The 20,991-nt window shown below is 40.4% G+C and overlaps 1 protein-coding gene across 1 annotated transcript in view; it reads right to left on the bottom strand.

The window, feature by feature from the left end:
* Positions 1-3,936, bottom strand: part of PLCH1 (phospholipase C eta 1) — a 217,266-nt gene extending 213,330 nt beyond the window's left edge. Inside the window, exon 1 of the mRNA XM_069083617.1 lies at positions 3,858-3,936. Coding sequence (XP_068939718.1) covers positions 3,858-3,936 — 79 coding nt within the window. The remainder of the gene's footprint in view (positions 1-3,857) is intronic.
* Between the last annotated feature and the right edge of the window lie 17,055 nt (positions 3,937-20,991).

The raw sequence follows: 20,991 nt of genomic DNA on the forward strand, positions 1-20,991 counted from the left end.
CACACACACACACACACACACACACACACACACACACACACACACGGCATGACAGAGTTCCAGGTTATGATAAGCATGGCATGTTACACCATTAAGAATTTATAAACCTATTATTGTTTCTAAATACAACTGAACCCTAAATCTAATTGACTTCAGCTCCCATAATCTTCAAAGGATTTAATATTTCTAAATCCCTTTCTAAGACAAATGCTGTACAGGGTTTAAAAAAAAAAAATCTACATCATCCATTCATATTTTAAATGTTATGCTGCCCCCTTGTGTTCATTACATTGCTCTAACCAACAGGTAGCAAATAGTCAACTTTGGGACATTATTTCAGACTTGTTTCCACTCCAAAGCAACACCTTAATATTTGATTTCTTTGCCATTTCCATAAAGACAGTGGAAATAAGCTGGAGACCTCTGGATTCTAATCCAGGCTTAATCAGGCTTAGATGCCATAATTTCCCTAGCAAATCTCAAGTTCTACCAAGAGCCTCCCCTTTCCAAACTGGTGCCATGTTTCTCTGCTTGAAGCACTAGACAGACCAGCCACCCTGGCTTTCCCACTATCCCTCCCACTGAACGTTCAATCTCTTGCCCTCCTGCTGGTGCACAAAATGGAGCCCTGCGTCTGGAATGCATTTCCTCCTCCCCTCTGTCTCAGAGTCCCCAGCTTTTTTCAGAGCTTAGTTCAAGCCTCTGCTCCCACAGAGGCCTTTCCTGACCTCTTCTCCCAGCTGTTTGCACCTATCCCTAAAAATTACTCTAAATTACTTGGTGTTTAAAAATTACATTGCTTAAATGTGGACGTGTTGTCTCCCTGTAATGTAATGTGATTTTGAATTTAAAGATCCCTTTGTGTTGGCAAAAGTAGCAGGTACTTAACACTTAGTAACTGATCAAGCCTCTGATTGGGGGAACAGAAGGTGTGAACTCCTGTCTCCTGTTACTGATGTAACAGGGAGGGGTTGGTCGAAGAAAGTAGGTAATATTGTATATGTAAGAAAAGCCCCAGAGAAGCACAGTCAGAATTTCCTTGAGACTTGAGATCTGGTGGCAGAACAGCTACAGAGGAATAAAGAACTGAGTCCTGAGAACTTGGGGTGGTGGAGCTTCTTCTGAACAGGAGCCCAGGAGCCCAGAGCCCAGAGCCAGGAGCCAGGAGCTGAAACCAGGAACCAGGAGCCAGGAGCCCAGGAGCCTGGAATCCGGACCCAGGAGCCCCAGAGCCCAGATCCAGAAGCCCAGGAGCCCAGGTGACTGAAGCATGACCAGGATGCTGAGACTTTGTTTGTTTGTGGCTTGGTTGAGCCTTGAACTCCTTGGAGCAGAAATGGTGAAGGAGCTGACATGGACAAGGCCCTGTGAACTTCAGTGTGGAGCAGGACCTGCCCAGAGAGCTGGTCAAGGAACTGGGAGCTGTCTGCCATTGAACCCAGGTGATAGTCTGGTGAACCCAGGTAGAATCGGGGACCATGGAAGGGGATCCAGGGAATCTGAGAACAGGCCCCAAGTCAAGATGAAGAAAAGACCTCTCCTTGGGTACTGAGTAATTATGGAATTATAGTTTACTAGAGACCTAAGGAGAGGAGGGTTTTGTGTATGATACTTAGTAAGACTTTACTGAATAAGTGACTGATTGTACTTGATTGTACTTTGAGTACTGTGACTATTGTTACTGATTAGTGACTGATTGAGTTAATCAAGACTGAGATGAGGGCGAGAATGAATGAATGAGTGAATGAATGAATGAATGAATAGCATTTGTTCAGCATTTAGCCAAGCACTGCACTAAACTCAGGATACAAAAGACTGTCCCTCATCTCAAGGTGCTCACATTCTAATCAGAGGAAATAACATATAAAAGAAAATTCAAATCATATCAAAAGGTCCAGAAATCCCTGGGGAGTCACAGCAGGGCTGACAGCAAGACCAAGTCCTAAGGTCTTATGACAGAGCCAGGGGGCTAGAGGGCATAGAGGTAGGGCAGGTGGCAAGTCCTGTAGGACCACAGGAGGCAAGAGCCGGGCATACAAGAAAGCCTGACAGTCTTCCACCTCATGATACAGAGGCAAGGTGTAAGCTGCCATCACATCTGTGCCCTGGGGGCATTCAAGCAGCCCAAATGAAGGGAAAGGAAAAGGGGGGTAGGATCGGGTCTTTCACCACCATCTTTGATGGGCTATGTAATAGCTTGGGCCTGAATGAGGGGATGGGAGAAAGAGGGAAGGAGATGAGATGATCACGAGGAAAAGGGGAGAGAAGTCATTTTGATGGGACATTGCCCTCATTTGTAGATGCCCTGGTGCCATTTAGAAATATCCCTCATCACACACACCCTCACACTCCTAGGTACCCCAGAAGGAAGAAATGCCTGCAGATGGTTCTGAATCTTCAACAATGCCTCTTAGCAAAAGGAAGAGAGGAAACCAAAGCAGAAAAATTCCGAAGCAGTTTGACTCTGGAAACATCACTCATCACCACCCTGGCCATCCCTCTTCTTTAACCTAATTCTTGACCCCCCCAGGCTTCTTCCTCCAAAGGATATAATGGATAAAGGCATCCCATAAATCTCTGAGTTTAAAAGACATTGGACTCATAAGCCAAGAGCTGGGTCCAGTGATTCACAACATGTCTGTATGTAGCACAGCCCACAGACTCCTGCCAGGTAAGGGCGGTGAGCACGGTCCACTGTCCTAGCAAATGGTATCAACCCCTGACTGATTTATGATGCAGTGGCTTGGACAGATGGGGAAGATGGACAGAATGGGACTCTATAGACCAGCTTTGCTGTCATCTTGGTCTACAAGCAGCCTGCTAAGACTTCAAAGATTAGAAATAAAACCAGGAGTAAACTCTAGTAAAAAATACAAACTGATGGTTCTCCGGGATGTTAACTAGAATTGTTGGTTAAATCTCAGACACAGAATTTAGTTTATATCCAGAGTGCAATACATAATCAAAAGGCTGTGAATTGAAGGGCAAGGAACATTTAGCCCAGGGAAGTGTTAGAGCTGATATGAAAACTGTCTAAAATTGTCAGAAGCTGAAGTTTTTTTGTCTGCTTAGCTAAGCTAAAAACAAGGGATAGAGATTATAGGAAAAAAAAGATCCAGGTCTGATAAAAAGGGAAATTTCTCAAGAACTGTTCAAAAATAAAACTGGTAGTTTGGATGAATGTATGTTCCGCCTTACTGGAGTTCTTTAGGCAGAGGCTAGACAACCACTTGTAAAAAATATTCTTAACGGAGATGGCTAGGTGGCACGGCGAATAGAGCACCAGCCCTGGAGTCAGGAGGACCTGAGTTCAAATCTGGCTTCAGACACTTAACATAAAACCAGCTATGTGACCTTGGGCAAGTCACTTACCCTATTGCCCTATCTTCCCCCCTCCAAAAAGAAAAAAAATATATATATGTATATATATATATATATATATATATATATATATATGTAGAGAGAGAGAGTCAGTCTTAAGGGGATTCCTGCTTAGACATAGGTTCCACTAGACAACCCTGAGTCAGTTAAAGAGTGTTGGACTTGGGGTCAGAAAGGCCTGAGTTCAAATCCTCCCTTAGGCACTTACTAGCTGTGTGACCCTAAGCAAGTCCTCTAAGCTCTCTGAGCCTGTTTCTTCACCTGTAAAACGGACCCCCCCCTCCCCCCCGCACAGAGTCGTTGTAGGATCAGACACGATCACAAGTGAGGCGCTCTGTGCCAACGGCAGCCTTTGTTGTCATTCTTGTTGTTGTTGTTACCGCTACTACCTCTGGGGTACTTTCCAGCTCCTGAGGTTCTCTTCTACAAGATTTTTTCAGAAAACCAAAACCCCCAATAGGGCCTGGGCCACTCACCATGAAACACGCTATTGTCCACTAAGAAATGCCGCCGGTACTGCACACAGCTCCTCTTCTCAAGGCTCCAGTAACTCATTATTCTGAGACTTTCTGTGCCGCATCAAATCCCAACTGGTCTAAGAAGAAAAGCAGAAGATGACAAAGTTTTGGTTTGGGTTTGTTTGTTTGGTTTTTTTTAAATGAGGAAGCTGACATTTCTTTTGCTATCCCATAGCACTTCCCAGACTACTGTATAAAGCTTATCTTTTTGTTGTTCATTCATTTCAGTCATGTCCAACTCTTCATGTCCCCATTTGGGGGTTTTCTTGACCAAGGTACTGAAGTGGTTTACCATTTCCTTCTCTAGATCATTTTACAATGAAAGAAACTGAGGCAATCAGGATAAAATGACTCGCCCAGGGTCACACACCTCTATTTGAGGCCAGATTTGAACTCAAGCAGATGAAACGTCTTGACACTGGGCCTGGCACTCTGTCATCTTATTAATAATACATGACATTTACATAGCATTTTAGTGTTTACAAAGAGTTTTGCATATATCGTCTCTTTCAATCTCCACAACAACCCTGTAAGGAAGGTGTAGTTATATTTATTTTTTATAAAATAATCTTATATCACAGATAAATTTATATTTATTATATATGAATATATTTATTATATGGAAATATATTATAAATAGAATATATTGTTATCTATTCTGTAACATAAATATTATAAATAATATATAGATTATTGTATATAAATATTATATATATTTATAATCTTATCTTATAGATAAACCTCAGAAAGGTTAAATGATTTGTCTGGGGTCACAGCCAGAAACAATCTGGGGAAAGATTCAAACCTAAGTTTTCCTGACTTCAAGCCTAGAACCATGTTTGTTAAACCATTTTTCTCCAAACCTTAGACTTTTTTCTGGACCTAAGTTATGAACACAACCGTCAGAACGATAGAGGGCTGTTCAATGTACTTTAATGATCAGTGACTTCATCATTTCCTCCATTATCCCAACCTACAACTTGTCTATACCTTATTAGATGGTCTTTGGGAATTTCTCTGACCAAAAAGTCCACCACCATTCAGCCAACAAGGAAAAAAGCATCTCCATTCACAGGTTGGCTGGTTCTTCAACCACAGCCAGTCAGTCAGGCATCACCTAGTCTATACTCAAAACCTTTCCCACAGCGAGGGTGCCAGTAGGATGCCATTAATTAAATACCCTGAAACACTAACTTACTAAGAAAGTGCCTTCCTTACTTGAAAAAATTACTGCTGCTCAGGGTAGCTGAAAGCATCAGAACACAAGATAATCCAGCTGATTGTTGAGTGGGATCGATTAATGGGACTCACCAGAGTTGAGGTTGGTTAAAGTACTGGCTTATTTTCAGAGAAATTCACTGCTAGGAAGGGGGTGTGGAGGGAAGCCACATTTGTTATCATTTTCTTAAATAGCTGGCCCAGGAGAGCAAAAACTGTTGCCTGCAGTTTCTGAATTTCAGGCCAATGCATTTTCTCTTTTGTAGACTGTGGGTTCCCTCAAAGTCTTGTATGAGGGAGAGGGAGGGAGAGAGAGAAGAGGGAAGGGGAGGAGAGGGGAGGACACAAATTACATGTGCATAAACCAGTATGTGCTGCTTTGAGGGTTCCTATAGTAGACAAGGTCATTGAATGTAGTTTGACTTACTTGTAAGTTAATAAGAATTTATTAAGAATTTCAATTAACTAATTAAATGTATAAGATTTGAGTCTGAGAACACTACAGTCTCTGTAAAATTAAAGGTGAGGATCACCCAAAGGTCAATGGAGAAATGCATTTTGGGAGTGAATGGGAGTGAATAGGCTTCAGCACAAACACAAAGGAATTATGCAAAATAGGTATAAAGGCTTCCATTGGGAAAGTATATGAATAGAAAAAGGGATAGGCCTCATCTGCAGCAAAAGCAGAAGACAGTTCATATATTCCATTGGTGTCCATTCAGTGCCAAAAGGACAGAAGAGTTATGGGACTGGACACCTAGAGTCAGAAGGGACCTTGGAGGCCAGCTCGTCGAACTGCTGCCATGTTCCTCTCCTGCTCTGCTTCTGACCCTCCAGTCTGCTGCCATGTCTTAACTACCTTCTCCCTCTGGAAGGGCCCTCCACGTCTTGTGCCTCCTTCCCACATTGGTGATTTCCAACCAGAACGCCCATTTTGAAGAAGGGCCCAGGCCAGCTATCCTTCACCCCTCTCCAGGCTCTGCTTCTGACTCTGGACTCTGCCACCACGTCCTCACTCAGGCACCTCCCCTCCCCACACACTGTTCAGATCTGTTGTGCGTGTAGCCCTAGAACGTAACCTTGTAGGTACAGACCATCTTTTTGTTTATATCTGCACCCTTAGAATAGTCACTGTCAATAGTAAGCACTTAATAAATGTTCATTGGTAGACTTTGCAATTGAAGAAAATAGGCCTCCTGCCAATCAGGTGAACTTGTTATGGTATAGAATGGGGCCATCTCAATAAGAGCTCTCACAGGATAGAAGGAATGGATGAGTCTTAATATTTCATTGAGGAGATCATGAACCCAATGGAATCCTGGAGTATTCATTAATAAGAATTAAGTAACCAGCAATATTTATACACCTCACCACAGAAAGTTATAAAATGTTGGAATTTTACAATTCTGAATATCATATAAATATGCAAGCTATTTTGGGGGGAGGGGGGAGTAGGAAGTAACTACCTTACAAGGAATTTTTTCTAATGTATCCCAAAGATGGACCAGATCTAGAGTTTAGAACAATAAATAAGAAAAGTGGTTGTTGTTATTTATATTTTAAACTAAGTATAAGAAAGGAATAAAAAAAGAAAACAAGGGTCCCTTTCCCCAGGACTTACAAAACTCTCCAAAATGCTTTCACCATAGCAACCTTTAAAGAAGGTTCCTCAAGTCTTCATCTATTCACTCTAATGTCAAGTTTCCTAATCCAGGTTGGGGGACGGCAAGGGGATGGCTCAGACCTATGTTTTTATTGGTCTAGGGAGCTTCTGATGAGGACATCATCACTACCAAATGCCATTTATCATCTTAGAAAGTTGCCTGGGACACCAAGGTGTGACGCAGCCAGCCCAGAGTCCCTCAGCCAGCATGTCAGAAGTGAGACCTGAATACAAGCCTTCCTGACTGCAAAGACAGCTCTCTCCATTATACCACACTGTTTCTCTGGAAAGGAAACACTACCATCTTTTTCTTGTTTAAACATGATATTTTACTTTTTTCCAATTACACATTAAAACAATTTTTAACATTAGGGTTTTTTTTAAGTTTTAAGTTCTAAATTCAATTTTTTTCTAAAGTAGCTGTCTTTCCCCAAGTGTCTGAAAATCTATCTCATCAGCTGGTTTTTAAAAATCATTCTCTAAGTTTTTTGTATTTTTAACCACTGATCAACAGCTGGCTTTTCTCATTTAGTTTAAGGTATTTTTAATGTTTTTTAAATAGACGGTGGATGGCCACTTCTAGACAAAGTCAGTAAAAAACAAACAGGTTAGACTAGAAGGCCTCAGAAGGCCTTTCTGATCACAGATTTTCTGATTTATGGGCTTGTACATATCCACCAGTGTGGAGCCTGAAGGGAGTAGTTCCTCATTTCCTCGTGGCTGAGTAGGAGGGGTAAGCAAAAGAAAACAAAAACAAAGCCAAAACCTGCCATCTTGCTTTCCATGCAATATCAAATTTCCTTTCTGAGCCAGCTGAGCCTAGAGCCAATTTTGCCTGGATGGGTCCCAGCTACTCTACAGGGAAAATGACGCAGAAGTTGTCAGAGTAAATAATGAGAAGGAACTGCTCACATGAGTTCCGAATCCATTGTGAAAACGAAGACACAAGGAGCTAACGGATAGGGCAAATATGGAGGCCAGCTCGATTAAGAGCTTGGAAAGTCGGTGATCAAAGAGGATCCACTGTGACTCATTCCAAAGCTGATGGACAGAGCCCTGGCCAAGGCAGTCTCAAGCATTTGACTAAAATGCTTCAGAATTCCAAACCTTCTATTAAGCTATGCAGAATGAGGCATGCTGGGGAAGCTACAGGTAGACCACCCCCTGTCAGTTCTCTTAATAAATTATCAGCCTCTAGTTCATAATTTCCCCTACTTTGAAGTTAGTCATATTGGTCAGATTCCCGTTGTCAAGATGTCGATGTCCCTTCTCCAAGACAGGGAGGAAGGTAAAGGTTGGTTCAGCCATCACAATTCGGACAAGCAGCTTTCTGCTGAACCTGACCACGGCCTCTCCTTCACTTACTCAAATGTCCACTTTGTGGGCTCCAGAATAGGCTTGCCCATTAATCACCGCCATCTTCCACTCACCACAATGAGAAAGAAGAGGAGAGAGACCCTTCAGTCTGTCAAGGCCTGAAACAGTCTGGGCCATTTGATATCACCGCATGCAAGCCAGTCTGAGCCCTGATATATAAAGCCACTAGTTGGCTACGACCCTACAGACCCTGGCTGAAGCAGGGTGCCACCAGCTCCCACTCTAATGCAGCATTTCCAACAAATATCACATATGTAAACATACACAAACACAGACATATCCGATCACACCTACCCCACATTCTGCAGATTACAAAGACTCTCCCTTAAGCTTCATAAGGCACCCAAACACCAGGGCCTCGACCTCATCCTCCCTAGCCTAAAATGGAGGCAGCACAGGATTAGAATGCTGGATTTGCAATCCTGAGACTGGAATTTAAATCCTGTTAGCCACATGATCCAAGGAAAGCCTCTTAGAGGCCTCAGTTTCATCATCCATAAAATAGAGATAGCACTATTTTCACTACCTATTTCAAAGTGTTGTTTTAAGGAAAATATATGACAAACCTCCAAAGCACTAAAACTGAGTTATTATTGTTAACAGGGGTTCTTACTCACCCAGGCAGTAGATAAGAAGAGAGAGGCTCATTTTTTTTAACTTTATTTTCAATCTGGTATGAGAAAGGAACAAAAAGTTTGAGAGAAGGAAGGGGCCTCAGAGCCCATCTAGTCTGACCTCCCTCATTTGCAGCCAAAGAAACTGAGACCCGGGAAAGTTAAAGGATTGCCCCAGGTCACACAGGTATTAAGCATCAGAGGAAGAATTTGAATTCAGGCCCCCTGACTCCAGAGGCAGACCCTTTCTCCTGTTCCATGGATGACTACTGATCTCCTATCAAAGGCAAAGTTAGCCTTTGCAGAATGGATGTCGCTTAGAGGGGACACAGAAGCTTGATTTGGGGAGGTGAAAGCTGGGTCAGGAATTGTGATGTAATCAGAGAGGTATTATAAGGATACCCTGGAGAGGTTCCTGAAACTAGTATTCCTGGAAGAGATAAAGCTAGAATTTTTTAAAGAGTTTTGAAATTTTTTCGTAAAGAAATAAGAGTGCTAGAGGTGAAGTGGGAAAAGAAATGAGAGTTAGAAAGAATGACTTGAAAAGAGGTTGGTACAAGGGGCACAAAAGTTTGCCCAAGTAACAAACTTCCTGAAAATTAGAATGGGTCAAAGAGAAGCCACTGATACCATGAGACAAGAAGAAATGTGAAAATACAAAATCAGAATATTTTTTAAATTGAAGAAAAAGTAAGGTATGTCATAGTCAAAACAACTGATTTGAAAAATAGATCAATGAGAGAGAATTTAAAAATCACTGGATCACCTGAAAGCCCTAACAAGAGAGTCTAAACAGCATATTTTAAGAAATCTTAAAAGAAAACTGCTCAGATCTCTTAGAATTAAAGGGCAAAGTAGAAATAGAAAGAATCCACTAGTCACCTCCTGAAAGCCCCAAATGAGTCAAAATTTGGAGCTTCTAAGTCAAAGAAAAAGCTTTGTAAGCAACTAAAAGAAAGAATTCAATAGGGTGGCTAGGTGGCGCAATGAGTAAAGTGCTGGCCCCGCAGTCAGGTAGGACCAGAGTCCGGTTCCAGCCTCAGACACTTAACACCCACACAAAAAAACTAGCCGTGTAACCTTGGGCAAGTTACTTAAGCCCAACTGCCCTCCAAAAGGCAAAAAACAAAAAAGAAAAGAAAGAATTCAAACACCAAGGAGACACAGTCAAGATTATACCTGATTTAGCAGCCATCACCACGAAGAAGAAGAGAGCTTGGAATAAAATAGTCCAGAAGACAAAAGATATAGACTTACAGTCAATAAATAATTTACCCAAAAAACTGAATATAATCATACAAGGGAAAAAATGGATGTTTAATAACATAGAGGATTTCCAAACATTCACAATGAAAAGACTGGAGCTTCAAAGAAATTCTGAAGTGAAAACATGAGAGTCAAGAGAAACATAAAAAAGCAAATATTAATAAACAATCATAAGGACTAAACAAGGATAAAGTGCCTTGGGTAACTCCTTAAAATTCATACTAAGTCCCAGTAAGCTACTGTGGTGGTGGGAGGGCCCAACACTACAAAATTAGAGATCTTTTGTGTATTCATTAATAAAATAGAAACAATCTGTTTATACGGGCAATATATCACAGTAGAAAGAACACTAGACTCAGAGTCAGAAGCCAATGGTTCATGTTCCAACTACAATACTTCCTATTTGTGATTATGGGCAAAGCACTAATTCTCTGAACCTCAGTTTCTTGATCTGCAAAATGGAAATAATTGTCTTTCCTCTTTCACAAGAATGTTGTGAGGAAAGCATTTTATAAAAACTTCAAGTGATATATTATCATATTATTTCTAACACTGAAATATTACACTGCATAGTATATGAAGCCCCTTATATGTAGAAGACATTTTATAAGTATCAGTAAGTGAAAGAGGTAATAAATAAAGCAATGAAATTCAGTAACCAATCACATACACTTTTACCTAAAATTCCATAGCAAGAGGCAAGGGAAGTGACCAGAGGATTGGCTGGCTTGAGAATCAGGAAGAAGACCCAGGTTCAGGTCCAGCCCCTGACACATAGTGACTGTGTGAGCCTGGGTTAAGTCATGGATTTAACTTCTCACTGCCCCCAGCATCTCTAAGACTGTAAGTTGTGTAAGGATTACTGATCTGTACTTGTCTAGGGAGTTTCCTCACTGGGAATTCCCAATGATATCACAGCAGCCAGGCAACAAAATTGTATGTGTGTATGTATTTGCATGTGCACATATGTGTGTGCACATATATATTATAGCTTTCTTAATAAATAGCTTACTTAATTAACAGGCAAGTTAACAAGTTGCTTAGTCATTCCTTCCTTTTTACAAGAAATCAGAAGATGAAGAATCACCTTTCTTGGGGTCACTGAAAACAAAGAGGCTTCTTTGGGGAGATTTTCATAGGAAGCTCTGAGAAGAGTTTTTCCAAGACAGAGTCATTCAGCAGCTTTTTGATAAATTGACCCAGGAATGTTTGTTTAGCTGGCTTCTCTCTCACTGGAGATTTATTTCCCCACTGCAAGCAGAGGCATTGCAGATTAATTTGTTGGTCTTTCTGCTGCATTTGAGACCAGAATCTATTTCCTCAAGTTGTCCAGGCAACATGTTTGTGTACTATTAACACCAATACAGTGTGAAAGGCAGGGTGTTAGAATCGTGTAAACAGCCAAAACAAGAAATAACCATAAAAACACACACCAGCACATTGCTAATATTGTCTCCCTCCAGGGAAGAGGCTGTGTAAGTAGAATGGACACATGCCTAAAACTAAAGGTATCTATAAATGATGGTTGTCGCCCTGCGTTCTTGAAATGAACCAAAATGCTAGAGTCAAGTGTCGATGTGTTTGACTGTGGTTGGTCAGACCAACACAAGCTCAGAATGCTCTACCACAGATTGGCACAAACAGTCCGTGTAAACATTTGGGGTAGATTCTCTTATATTTGCCCATCTGGCATTTCCTCTGAGCTGTTTCAATTCTGCTTTTCTCATGGAGCCCAGCAACTTCTCTGACACGGCCATGCCACTCTGGGCAGTCCTGTGCCAGAGTCTCCCATGTCACACAAACACTTCCAAAGTTCTTAAGAGAGACATTGAGAGTGCACTTGAATTGCTTCTTCTGACCACCATGTGAATGCTTGCCCTGTGTGAGTTCTCCATAAAATAGTCTTTTTGACAAGTGTATATTTTGCATTCAATCAACATGGCCAGTCCATTGGAGTTGCACTCTCTGAAGCAGAGTTTGAATGCTTGGCAGTTTAGTTCAAGTAAGAACCTCAGTGTCTGTTACCTCATTCTGTCAGCACAATGACTGCAGACATTCAGTGTAGATGTTCAGTCTAATACCTCTTCTCCCCCACACTCTCCTTCAGAGGCCCCCAAACACTGAGCTAGCTCTGGGAATGCCTGCATCAACCTCCTGATCAATGTGCACACCCCTGGAAAGCACACTACCAAGGTGAGGGAACCTATCCACAGCACTCAAAACTTCTTCATTTGCTGTAACCGATGGTTCGACGTATGGATGGTGTGATGGTGCTCGTTTAGGGTTAGGATTAGAGCACATTTGGGGTTAGGACCACCACTAAATGTAATCAGATATCAAAGGGAATATTAATGAAAGAAAATGAGAAAATATATAGAGAAGTGGAAAAATATTACTGTTTGTTACAAGCATGCTCCAGTGAAGAAATCAATGGGTTCTTCAATTTTTATCATAATTGTAATAATCATTAATTATCTGATCTGGGAAGATCTTGTTTCATCTTTATGATAAGCAAAACTATGAATATAATATGCACTTCCATATACCTAGAAAGAACCTTGACATGGCACAATGTTTCCATTTTACAGAGGGGTAAAGAGAGACCAAGGAGAACTGAGTGCTTTGCTCATTTAGTTATTGACATAGAAACCCAGCCTTCCAGCACTCAGATCATTGCCCTTTCTATCACATCAGTTCAACATATATATAATGAGGAATATTTGTCTATGAAACTTCAGATGAAATCAAATGTGCATGTGGAAGGAGGGAGGCATGTCAGAATGAATGACATTGCTTTAAGTGTAAAGGCTCTACATTCAAAATGCCTTATTATGTTGGATGATATTTGATATAGACATACCTCATTTTTATCATGCCTTGTTAAAAAGAAGTTTTGTTTTGGGGGGAGTCTCTTTAGTTTTCAGAAACTGTTGTTTATTTGGAAAAATGATTCGCAATAGAACAACTAGGGTTATGACTAAAAAGATTTTGGAATTTTCTGGGGTTCAGTGCAAATAGTACAACACCATGAGATCAACAGCACTTGAGAAACCTCTTTTATGGCGAATGTCTCCTTTGTAAGGATTCTGTACAAGACATTTTTCATGCCCGTGTCAAATACCTTAGATGCCCATTGATGCAAAAAATAGAACTCTTTTTTACGAGTATTTCATTTCCATAGAAATTTCCAGATCCATGGAATTTTCAGATTCTATATATAAAGCAATACATTATTTTATATATAAAACTATATGTAAAAGCATACTTGCATGTCATCTAAATGTTGCCCTAAGTTTCTTCACTGTATTTGTTTGTGTTTAGTTTCACAAGCATCTTTTATATATGAATGATTAATTTTGTAACTGGAGTTGCAGTTAAATCCATCAGACTGGTGAAAATGTAAAGGACAAGAAATGTTTTCAAAATATTAATTTTAAAATTCTTAAGATACCACATGGAGAAACCTGGAAGGTCAATACCATTTTTAATTAAGAAAATGCAGAGAGAATTTCAAATATCAATAATTTGTCAATTAAAGCGGGAGAGGGGTGTCATTTCCACTATTCTGCCTGCTCAATTTTCACTGAAGTTTCACAAGGAAAATATCTAACAAACATTTAGGAAGCATTAACTATATGCCAAGAGCCCAAAGATAAAGTGAGATGGTCCCTGCCCTCCAGGAGCTCCCACCTGCTTGAGGAGCTAGGAGCCACACACAGAGATAAGTATGCCATAAGGTAGGGAATGATAGCAGTAAAGAAAGCCATCCAGTCAAAGTGCCCCAGGACAATTTCTGGGAAGGCTACCCTAAGGAGGTGGGACCTGAGAAGAGCCTTGAGGAAAGATAGAAATTCTCTGAAAGGCAGAGATGACTAGAGGATTCAGGACATGCTTAGAGGACAATATGTACATACAGAGGCAAGAGGGGGAATGTCAAGTTCAGAGAACAGACCATCGTCCATTTTAGCCTGCCAGGTCAGGGACCCCAGACACCCAGGACTGATCCCCCAGGGAAGCTGTGGTTTGGTCTCCCTTTTCTGCTCTGGTTCCCTGTTGGTTAAAATCCTCTGCGCTGTTTTCCACTTTGATGGTAAATTAACTCCAATGCCTTCATTGAGTTTTGTGAAGCACTAACAACCTCTAACTCCATGAGTAGCTCACATAAAATATTCCCATTCTTGGGCGAGAATCAAATTTCAAACTGAGATATTCAGATGGGCACAGGACCACATTATCTCTCATTATATATCCTCACTACATGACCAATCTATCTCCCTTCTGGGTCATAGGTGTAACTGATGTATCAGCTAGTAATAGAAAAATCAGACATGAGGCATTTCATCACTGAAAATATGCCACAGCCTACCAAGTATCTTTCCTCTTTGGGGATACTTGCAACTTTATTCTTCTAAAATTGGGAGGTTTCTATGACTTATAACCATTTGGTATCCCCCAGACAACACTGATGTTGGAGTCAGCCTTTGGAAAAGGTTGGGATCACGAAAACCACAAGATGTCACAAATGTGGTCTAGCCCGACCTTTTTCTCTGACCCAAGGCTATGTCCCTGCCCCCCCCCCAGTTCATTGCCCAATAGGGGCCTCTATGTAACTAATACATGTTGACTGAGTGACTCAGTGGGCTGTATGTTGAGCTGTAGGCCCAAACTTTTATCCATCTTGTTTGTTCAGTATGAATGAACAGAATGATTACTCACAAATAACTAGGGTTGTAACTAAAAAGATTTTGGAGTTTTCTGGGGTTCAGTGCAAATAGTACAATATCATGTGAGATCAATACCATTTGAAAAACTTTCTCAAATTTTTGCTTTCTTTAATATAATTAATAGAACCTAATACAGTGCAGCTAAGTGGCAGAGTAGACAGAGCAGGGCCTGGAGTCAGGAAGATTAGTTCAAATCTGGCCATAGACACTTACTAGCTGTGTGACTCTGAGCAAGTCACTTTACCCTGTTGGCATTATCTGTAAAATGAGTTGGAGAAGGAAATGGTAAACCACTCCAGTATCTTTGTCAAGAAACCTTAAATGTCACAAGGGTCACAAAGAGTCAGACATGACTGAAAAGTGACTGAACAACAAGACCTAAAGACAAGAAGCTAGCATGATCTGTGATGGATAAATGCTTGCAGCCTTTCTAATGAGATCAGAATAAACATAAGACTGTCTATCCATTATCATCATTATTATTCGATACAGTTCTAGAAATGCTAGCTATAGAAATAAGACAAGAACAAGAAATTTAGAGAATAAACCTAGCAAAGCAGAAATAAAATCATCGCTTTTTGCAGATATGATGCTTGAGAGAACCCTAGAGTCCATCAAAAAAATTAACTGAAACAATAAATAATTTCAGTAAAATAGCAGGCTATAAAATAAACCCATAAAAGTCATCAGGCTTTCTATATATTAACAATAAAGCTGAGTAGGAATGGCCAGAAAAGGAAATTCCTTTAGAAATTCTTACAGAATATATAAACTATCTAGGAGTCTGTCTACCAATACACATATAGAAACTATGTGAATACAACTACAAAATCCTCTTTAAGGAATGGTTTATATAATTGAAGATAAATTAGTAGCTCATGACTGGATCATGGCAATATAATGAAAATGACAACTCCCAAATTTTGTGGTTTTGGTGCCATCTACAGGGTCATTTTTATAGACCTGTAAAAAGTAGCGAAAAAATTAATCGTAGAGGGAAAATTTCAAGAATTTCGATGGAAAAAAATGAAGAAGAAAGGGGAAAGGAAAGGGGTCTAGAAATAACAGATTTCAAACTATACTACAAAGCAATAATTATTAAAATTATTTGGTACTGGTTTTTGAAAACTAAAAAGTTGACCAATAAAACAGAGTAGATACACAAAACCTAGACACAATCAAACATTGTAGCATACACAGTGTTTGATAAATGTATGGACACTAACTGCCAGGACAATGACAACACAACTAGGAAAATTGGAAGGCATTCTATCAGAAATTACTCATAGGTCAATATTACATATCATATACTACAATAAGTTCCAGATATCTACATGACATAGACAGAAAAGTTCACATCATGAACTAAATAGAGAAGCAGAGAAGGAGACACCTTTTCCAACTATGAATAGGTAAAGAATTCTTGATGTAAGGGAGAGAGAGAGAAAGATGATAAAAGATAAAATAGGTGATTTTGTTTACACAAAATTAAAAAGATTTTGCACAAAATCAACACAATCATAAATAAAGGGGAGACAGCTAACTGGGGGGAAATCTTTGCATCAAATTTCACTGACAAAGGTCCAGTTTTCAAGATTTACAGAGAATTGATAAAACTACATAAGAACAAAAGCCATTTCCCAATAGACTAATAGTTAAAGTATATGAATAGGCAATTCTCAAAATAAGAAATACAAGTTATCAATAATTACATTAAAATACTACAAAAAATACAAGCAATCAAAAATCACGCGAAAAAAATTTCTCCAAATTACTAATAAGGGAAATGTAAACTAAAACAACTCTGAAGTTCTACCTCACACTTATTCAAATTGACAAAGATAGCAAAAGAGGATAATGATGGTTTAGGGGCCATGGTTTGCTGTGAGAGTGTAAACATCCTGCTCCAAACAGCCTGGAAAGCAATGTAGAATTATACCTCACAAGTCACTTAACATGCAAGCCATTTCATTCAGAGATCCCCCACTAGGTGAATAGCAAAAAGAGAAGGGACCTATATTTAAATATGTGTATACATATTTGGTACTGGTACTGATAGAAGCATTTTTATTGTGGCAAAGAACTAGAAATAAAATGTGGTATATGGATCAATGGAACAGTAACATACCATAAGAAATTTCAAACTGATAGATTCAAAGAAACCTGGGAAGACTTGTTCAAACTGATGCCAAGTGAAGTAAGCTATATTTATTGAGAATGTAGTGAACCTTCATTTTTTTTCCAAAATTTTATTTTCGGCTCAAATTCCAGAACACAAATAGAGAACAGAAAAAAGAAACAAAACGTCATAAACTTAAACATTGGAACTAAATAAAAGCATGTCATGTGCACAGCACAACATAAGAGAGGACTCAAAATATGTAAGAATAAATTATCATTTAAAGAAAACCTACATGAAAAATAATTCTCATTGTGTTGAGAATTGTCCATCTTTTCTTTGAGTAAAGCTTCTTAAAGCAAAGAATGGAAGCAAAGTCAGTGTACATTAGTCAGGGACTAGCACTAAAGGGTTGAGATCCAAAATCAAAAGAGATGATAGACCCTGACCTCAAGGAGGTTACACTCATTGAGGAGCAGAGATATTCCAGTTTGGAAAGACCTAGGGATGGTAATAGACTGACCTATTCTTTCTAGGAGTAATGACAGAGCTGGTTCACAACAGAGGAAGAGAACAGTTTCTTGGCTGCTGATGAGGAGATGGTTGGGAATTTCAGTGAAGCATGATGGGAGTCAGGCTGAGATATAATATACAACTAAGCTAATCATCATTCAGGATGATGGGACAGGGAGAACCCAGGTCAGGGTTTATAAATGTAACAAAATATTGTCACACTTGAAGAAATGATGAAATGGGTGGATTTAGAGAAACCCAGGAAGAACTGCATGAACTGATACAAAGGGCAGTGAGCAAAATTAGGAGAACAATTTATATATTCACTACAACACTATAAAGGACAACAACTTTAAAAGCCTTAATGATTCTCATCAACTCATTGACTTATCCCAACTCTGGAAGACTAGGAGCATACTGCCCACATTTTGGCAGGGAATAGATGGGGTTTTCAGACACTACCAATATTGCACAAATTTGTTTTTACTTGACCATGCTTATTTGTTACAAGGGAGAGGTTTGTTTTGGTTTGGGGTTTGGGTTTTTTTTTTTTGAGAGGGGAGTGTTACTTAAAGGAGAACGGGAGAGGGTAAGAGTAGTAATCATAAAATAAAAAAGAAGAAAGAAAAAAGTGTCATGAAGCATTTTAAAAGTACATAGAAATGAGCATAGGGAAGTTCAATGCTGGTACTAGGATGTTAAATTTGATGTGTTATTAAAGACCAGTATGCACAGAGTGGATTCACAGTTGCATCTGAAATCCTGTTTTTCTGTCCTTTGTGTATGGAAATGCTCATGTTTGTTGAAGATTGTCAAGTTCATAATTTTTAAAAACACACAATGGGGGCGGCCAGGTAGCACAGCAAGTAAGAGCACTGGCTCCAGTATAGGGATGACCTGGGGATCGAATCCCGGGCTCAGACACTTAGCACCCACCCAGAAACACCTGGCCGTGTAACCTTGAGCAAGTTACTTAACCCCGATTGCTTATAAAAACACACACACACACACACACACAATGAATGAAGTTCAGAAAGGGACAAAGGCATGTTGGCACTACCGCGTTCATTTTATATGGTCTTTTAAAAGACAAGCTGCATATAATAGAGATTCAAGATTGCATATGTGATTTTTTTCTCTATTCTATATTTATGGGAATGATCATGCTTTAAAAGTTCATAATAAGCTAAGAAAAGTTGGGGAATGATCAGTGTCAGGAGGTGAGGGGGGCAGTTACAGTAAAATAATGACTCATCTTCCATTCAGAAAGAAAGAGGGCTCTCCTCCTCTGACCCAGCTCTCATTACCATCCTTTCCCCAAGGCAGGAAGGAGGCTGAATGATGGTGCCACAGGCAGTTAGGGAGAAGAGAGAATGGGGATGATGTGTCTGAGACCAAAAATTTTCTGTACATTCTGAACCAACTCTTCTAAGAATTATTGTTCCTGTGAGTAACTTTGTGAGTAAATTGGACACACTCCCTGAAAGAAGAGATGTTTGCTACGGCATTTCTGTCGCACTTAAATCTCACTGTACTTCAGCGTTCATCCAGTCTTCTAAATTAGGATCGAAAGCCCATCTGAAAAAGGAGAAGTAGGCAAAGGGGGCTAAATGCATACCCTCTAGTGCCCAGGTGGCATTTTAATTCCTGGTATTTTTTAAATAGGAATAATTTGGGGGGATAAAAATGGATATTCAGGAACAGAAGGAAATGTATGTTATTTAAGGCACATGGTGTTTCTTAGTTACATTTTCCTGAAGCATTTATTTCATGTTGTAAATGACAGTCATTTCTAGTTTGTATCTTACAATTACAAGCTCTGGGCTTCCTGTAACGAAAGTGAGACACTGTCTTAACATTTGGGTTTCAGGAGGCAGAAAAAGGACACACTAGCATTGCAGGCACCTGGAGTTTTTGTTATATTAACAAGTTCTTGGCAAGAAAAGTCCACGATGGATGAAAAGTGCTACCCCAAGGACACTCACAGATCCCAGGGCAGCTCTACTGGCCAATAACCAGTCCTTAACAGAATCCAAACTGCTGATTCTTGAGCCACTGTTAAAAGGAGACCATCCACAAACATGGACAAATACTCCCAGGTGCCGAGCCAAGCAAACAGGCAGGTCCTTCTAGAAAAACGCCCTGCATACACTGGAATCCTCCTGATAGGGCAGGTGGACTAGCACCCAGTGCCAGGAAACCAGGGGGAGCTCAGGAAGGTCAGCAGAAGAGGCATGAATGTCCCACCTCTCAACTCCCCATCCTCTATTGCTCAGCAGCAGACTGCTTACTCCCATCCCTACCCAAAAGCCCCAGAGCCCACATCAAGGATGGGGAGAGAGGACCACATTGACCTTAGAGAGCTTCCCTGGAAGCTTCCCCAAACAGAAGGGATGTGACTCAGGAAAAACAATCTGAAAAAGGCTGCATAGGAGATTGAAAAAGAAAAGTGCTTAACATAGGGTCAGGAGAAGTGAGTTCAAATCCTACTTGTGATGCTTCCCTTTGGGTAGCCCTTGGTAAGTCACCTCACTGCTTCTTGGGAAGAGGACCTAGGGTGGGGCTTTTGTTTGCTTCATTTTTAAAGCTCCTGGGATATCAAGGACCTGCTTAACAGAGACTGGCGGCAATCATCGAATGCCCACCAGAATTCAAAGTCATTATTACTTGGGCCTGGAGGGTCCAGAAGCCTAGTGAGCACATCTCATCCCTCTCCAGGAAAGACACCTCTGACCATCTGTCCTCTGTCCAGGAAAGAAATCACGCCAAATTCAGTTCAAAGCTGGGGGTCTCAAAGCAACACCCTTCTCTTCTCACATTCCTGGACCGATTTTCAGGGAAAGCCAACTCAATGAATTGAAAGGCAGTGAGTCTGCCCTGACTGAAGGTTAGTTCATCTCTTCTTTTTCCTGTCTTGCCTATTCTAAGGCCAGGGAAATTCAGGGTTAAACAGCATCACACACACACACACACACACACACACACACACACACACACACCACCAGTACCACCACACATACCCCATGGCTTGGCTCCCTCATCAATCAGCAGGGGCTCTGACTCATCCAGGCAGATGGTGGCTCACTCACTTTCCCCTATCCTGGCCCCAGGTTGCTAAGCACTGCTTGGCAAGTTCTTAAAGTCCTCTGCAAATAACCTAATACCTCAGCTTAGCCCCTTCTGCCTACATCCACACAGGGAAAGGCATAAAGGACCCTTTGCTTTTGTTGAAGCCTTCCCCCTCCCCCAGAAGAGACCAAGAAACCCCAACTTGGAGAGGTGATTTCCTTTACTCAGAATAAATCATGGGATCTTGGAAATCATGGCAGACAGGTTCCCTAGGTGGTTATGTGACTTAACTATCTTTCTTTGTTATAAGGTATAAGAAAACAAAAGATAACATTAAAAAATTTATAAAATAAAACATAGCTTGAAGATATCCTGAACTGGAGGAGAGATAAGCACTCAGTTACATGTAATGAAATCACCACTAAAGAGTCTCTCTCTCTCTCTCTCTCTCTCTCTCTCTCTCTCTCTCTCTCTCTGTTTCTCTCTCTCTCTCTCTGTCTCTCTCTCTGTCTCTCTCTGTCTCTCTGTT

Source organism: Petaurus breviceps, unplaced genomic scaffold (assembly GCF_028583685.1).
Source record: "Petaurus breviceps papuanus isolate PSGF00001 unplaced genomic scaffold, PetGlider_PUasm1.0 173, whole genome shotgun sequence".
Lineage (NCBI taxonomy): Eukaryota > Metazoa > Chordata > Mammalia > Diprotodontia > Petauridae > Petaurus > Petaurus breviceps.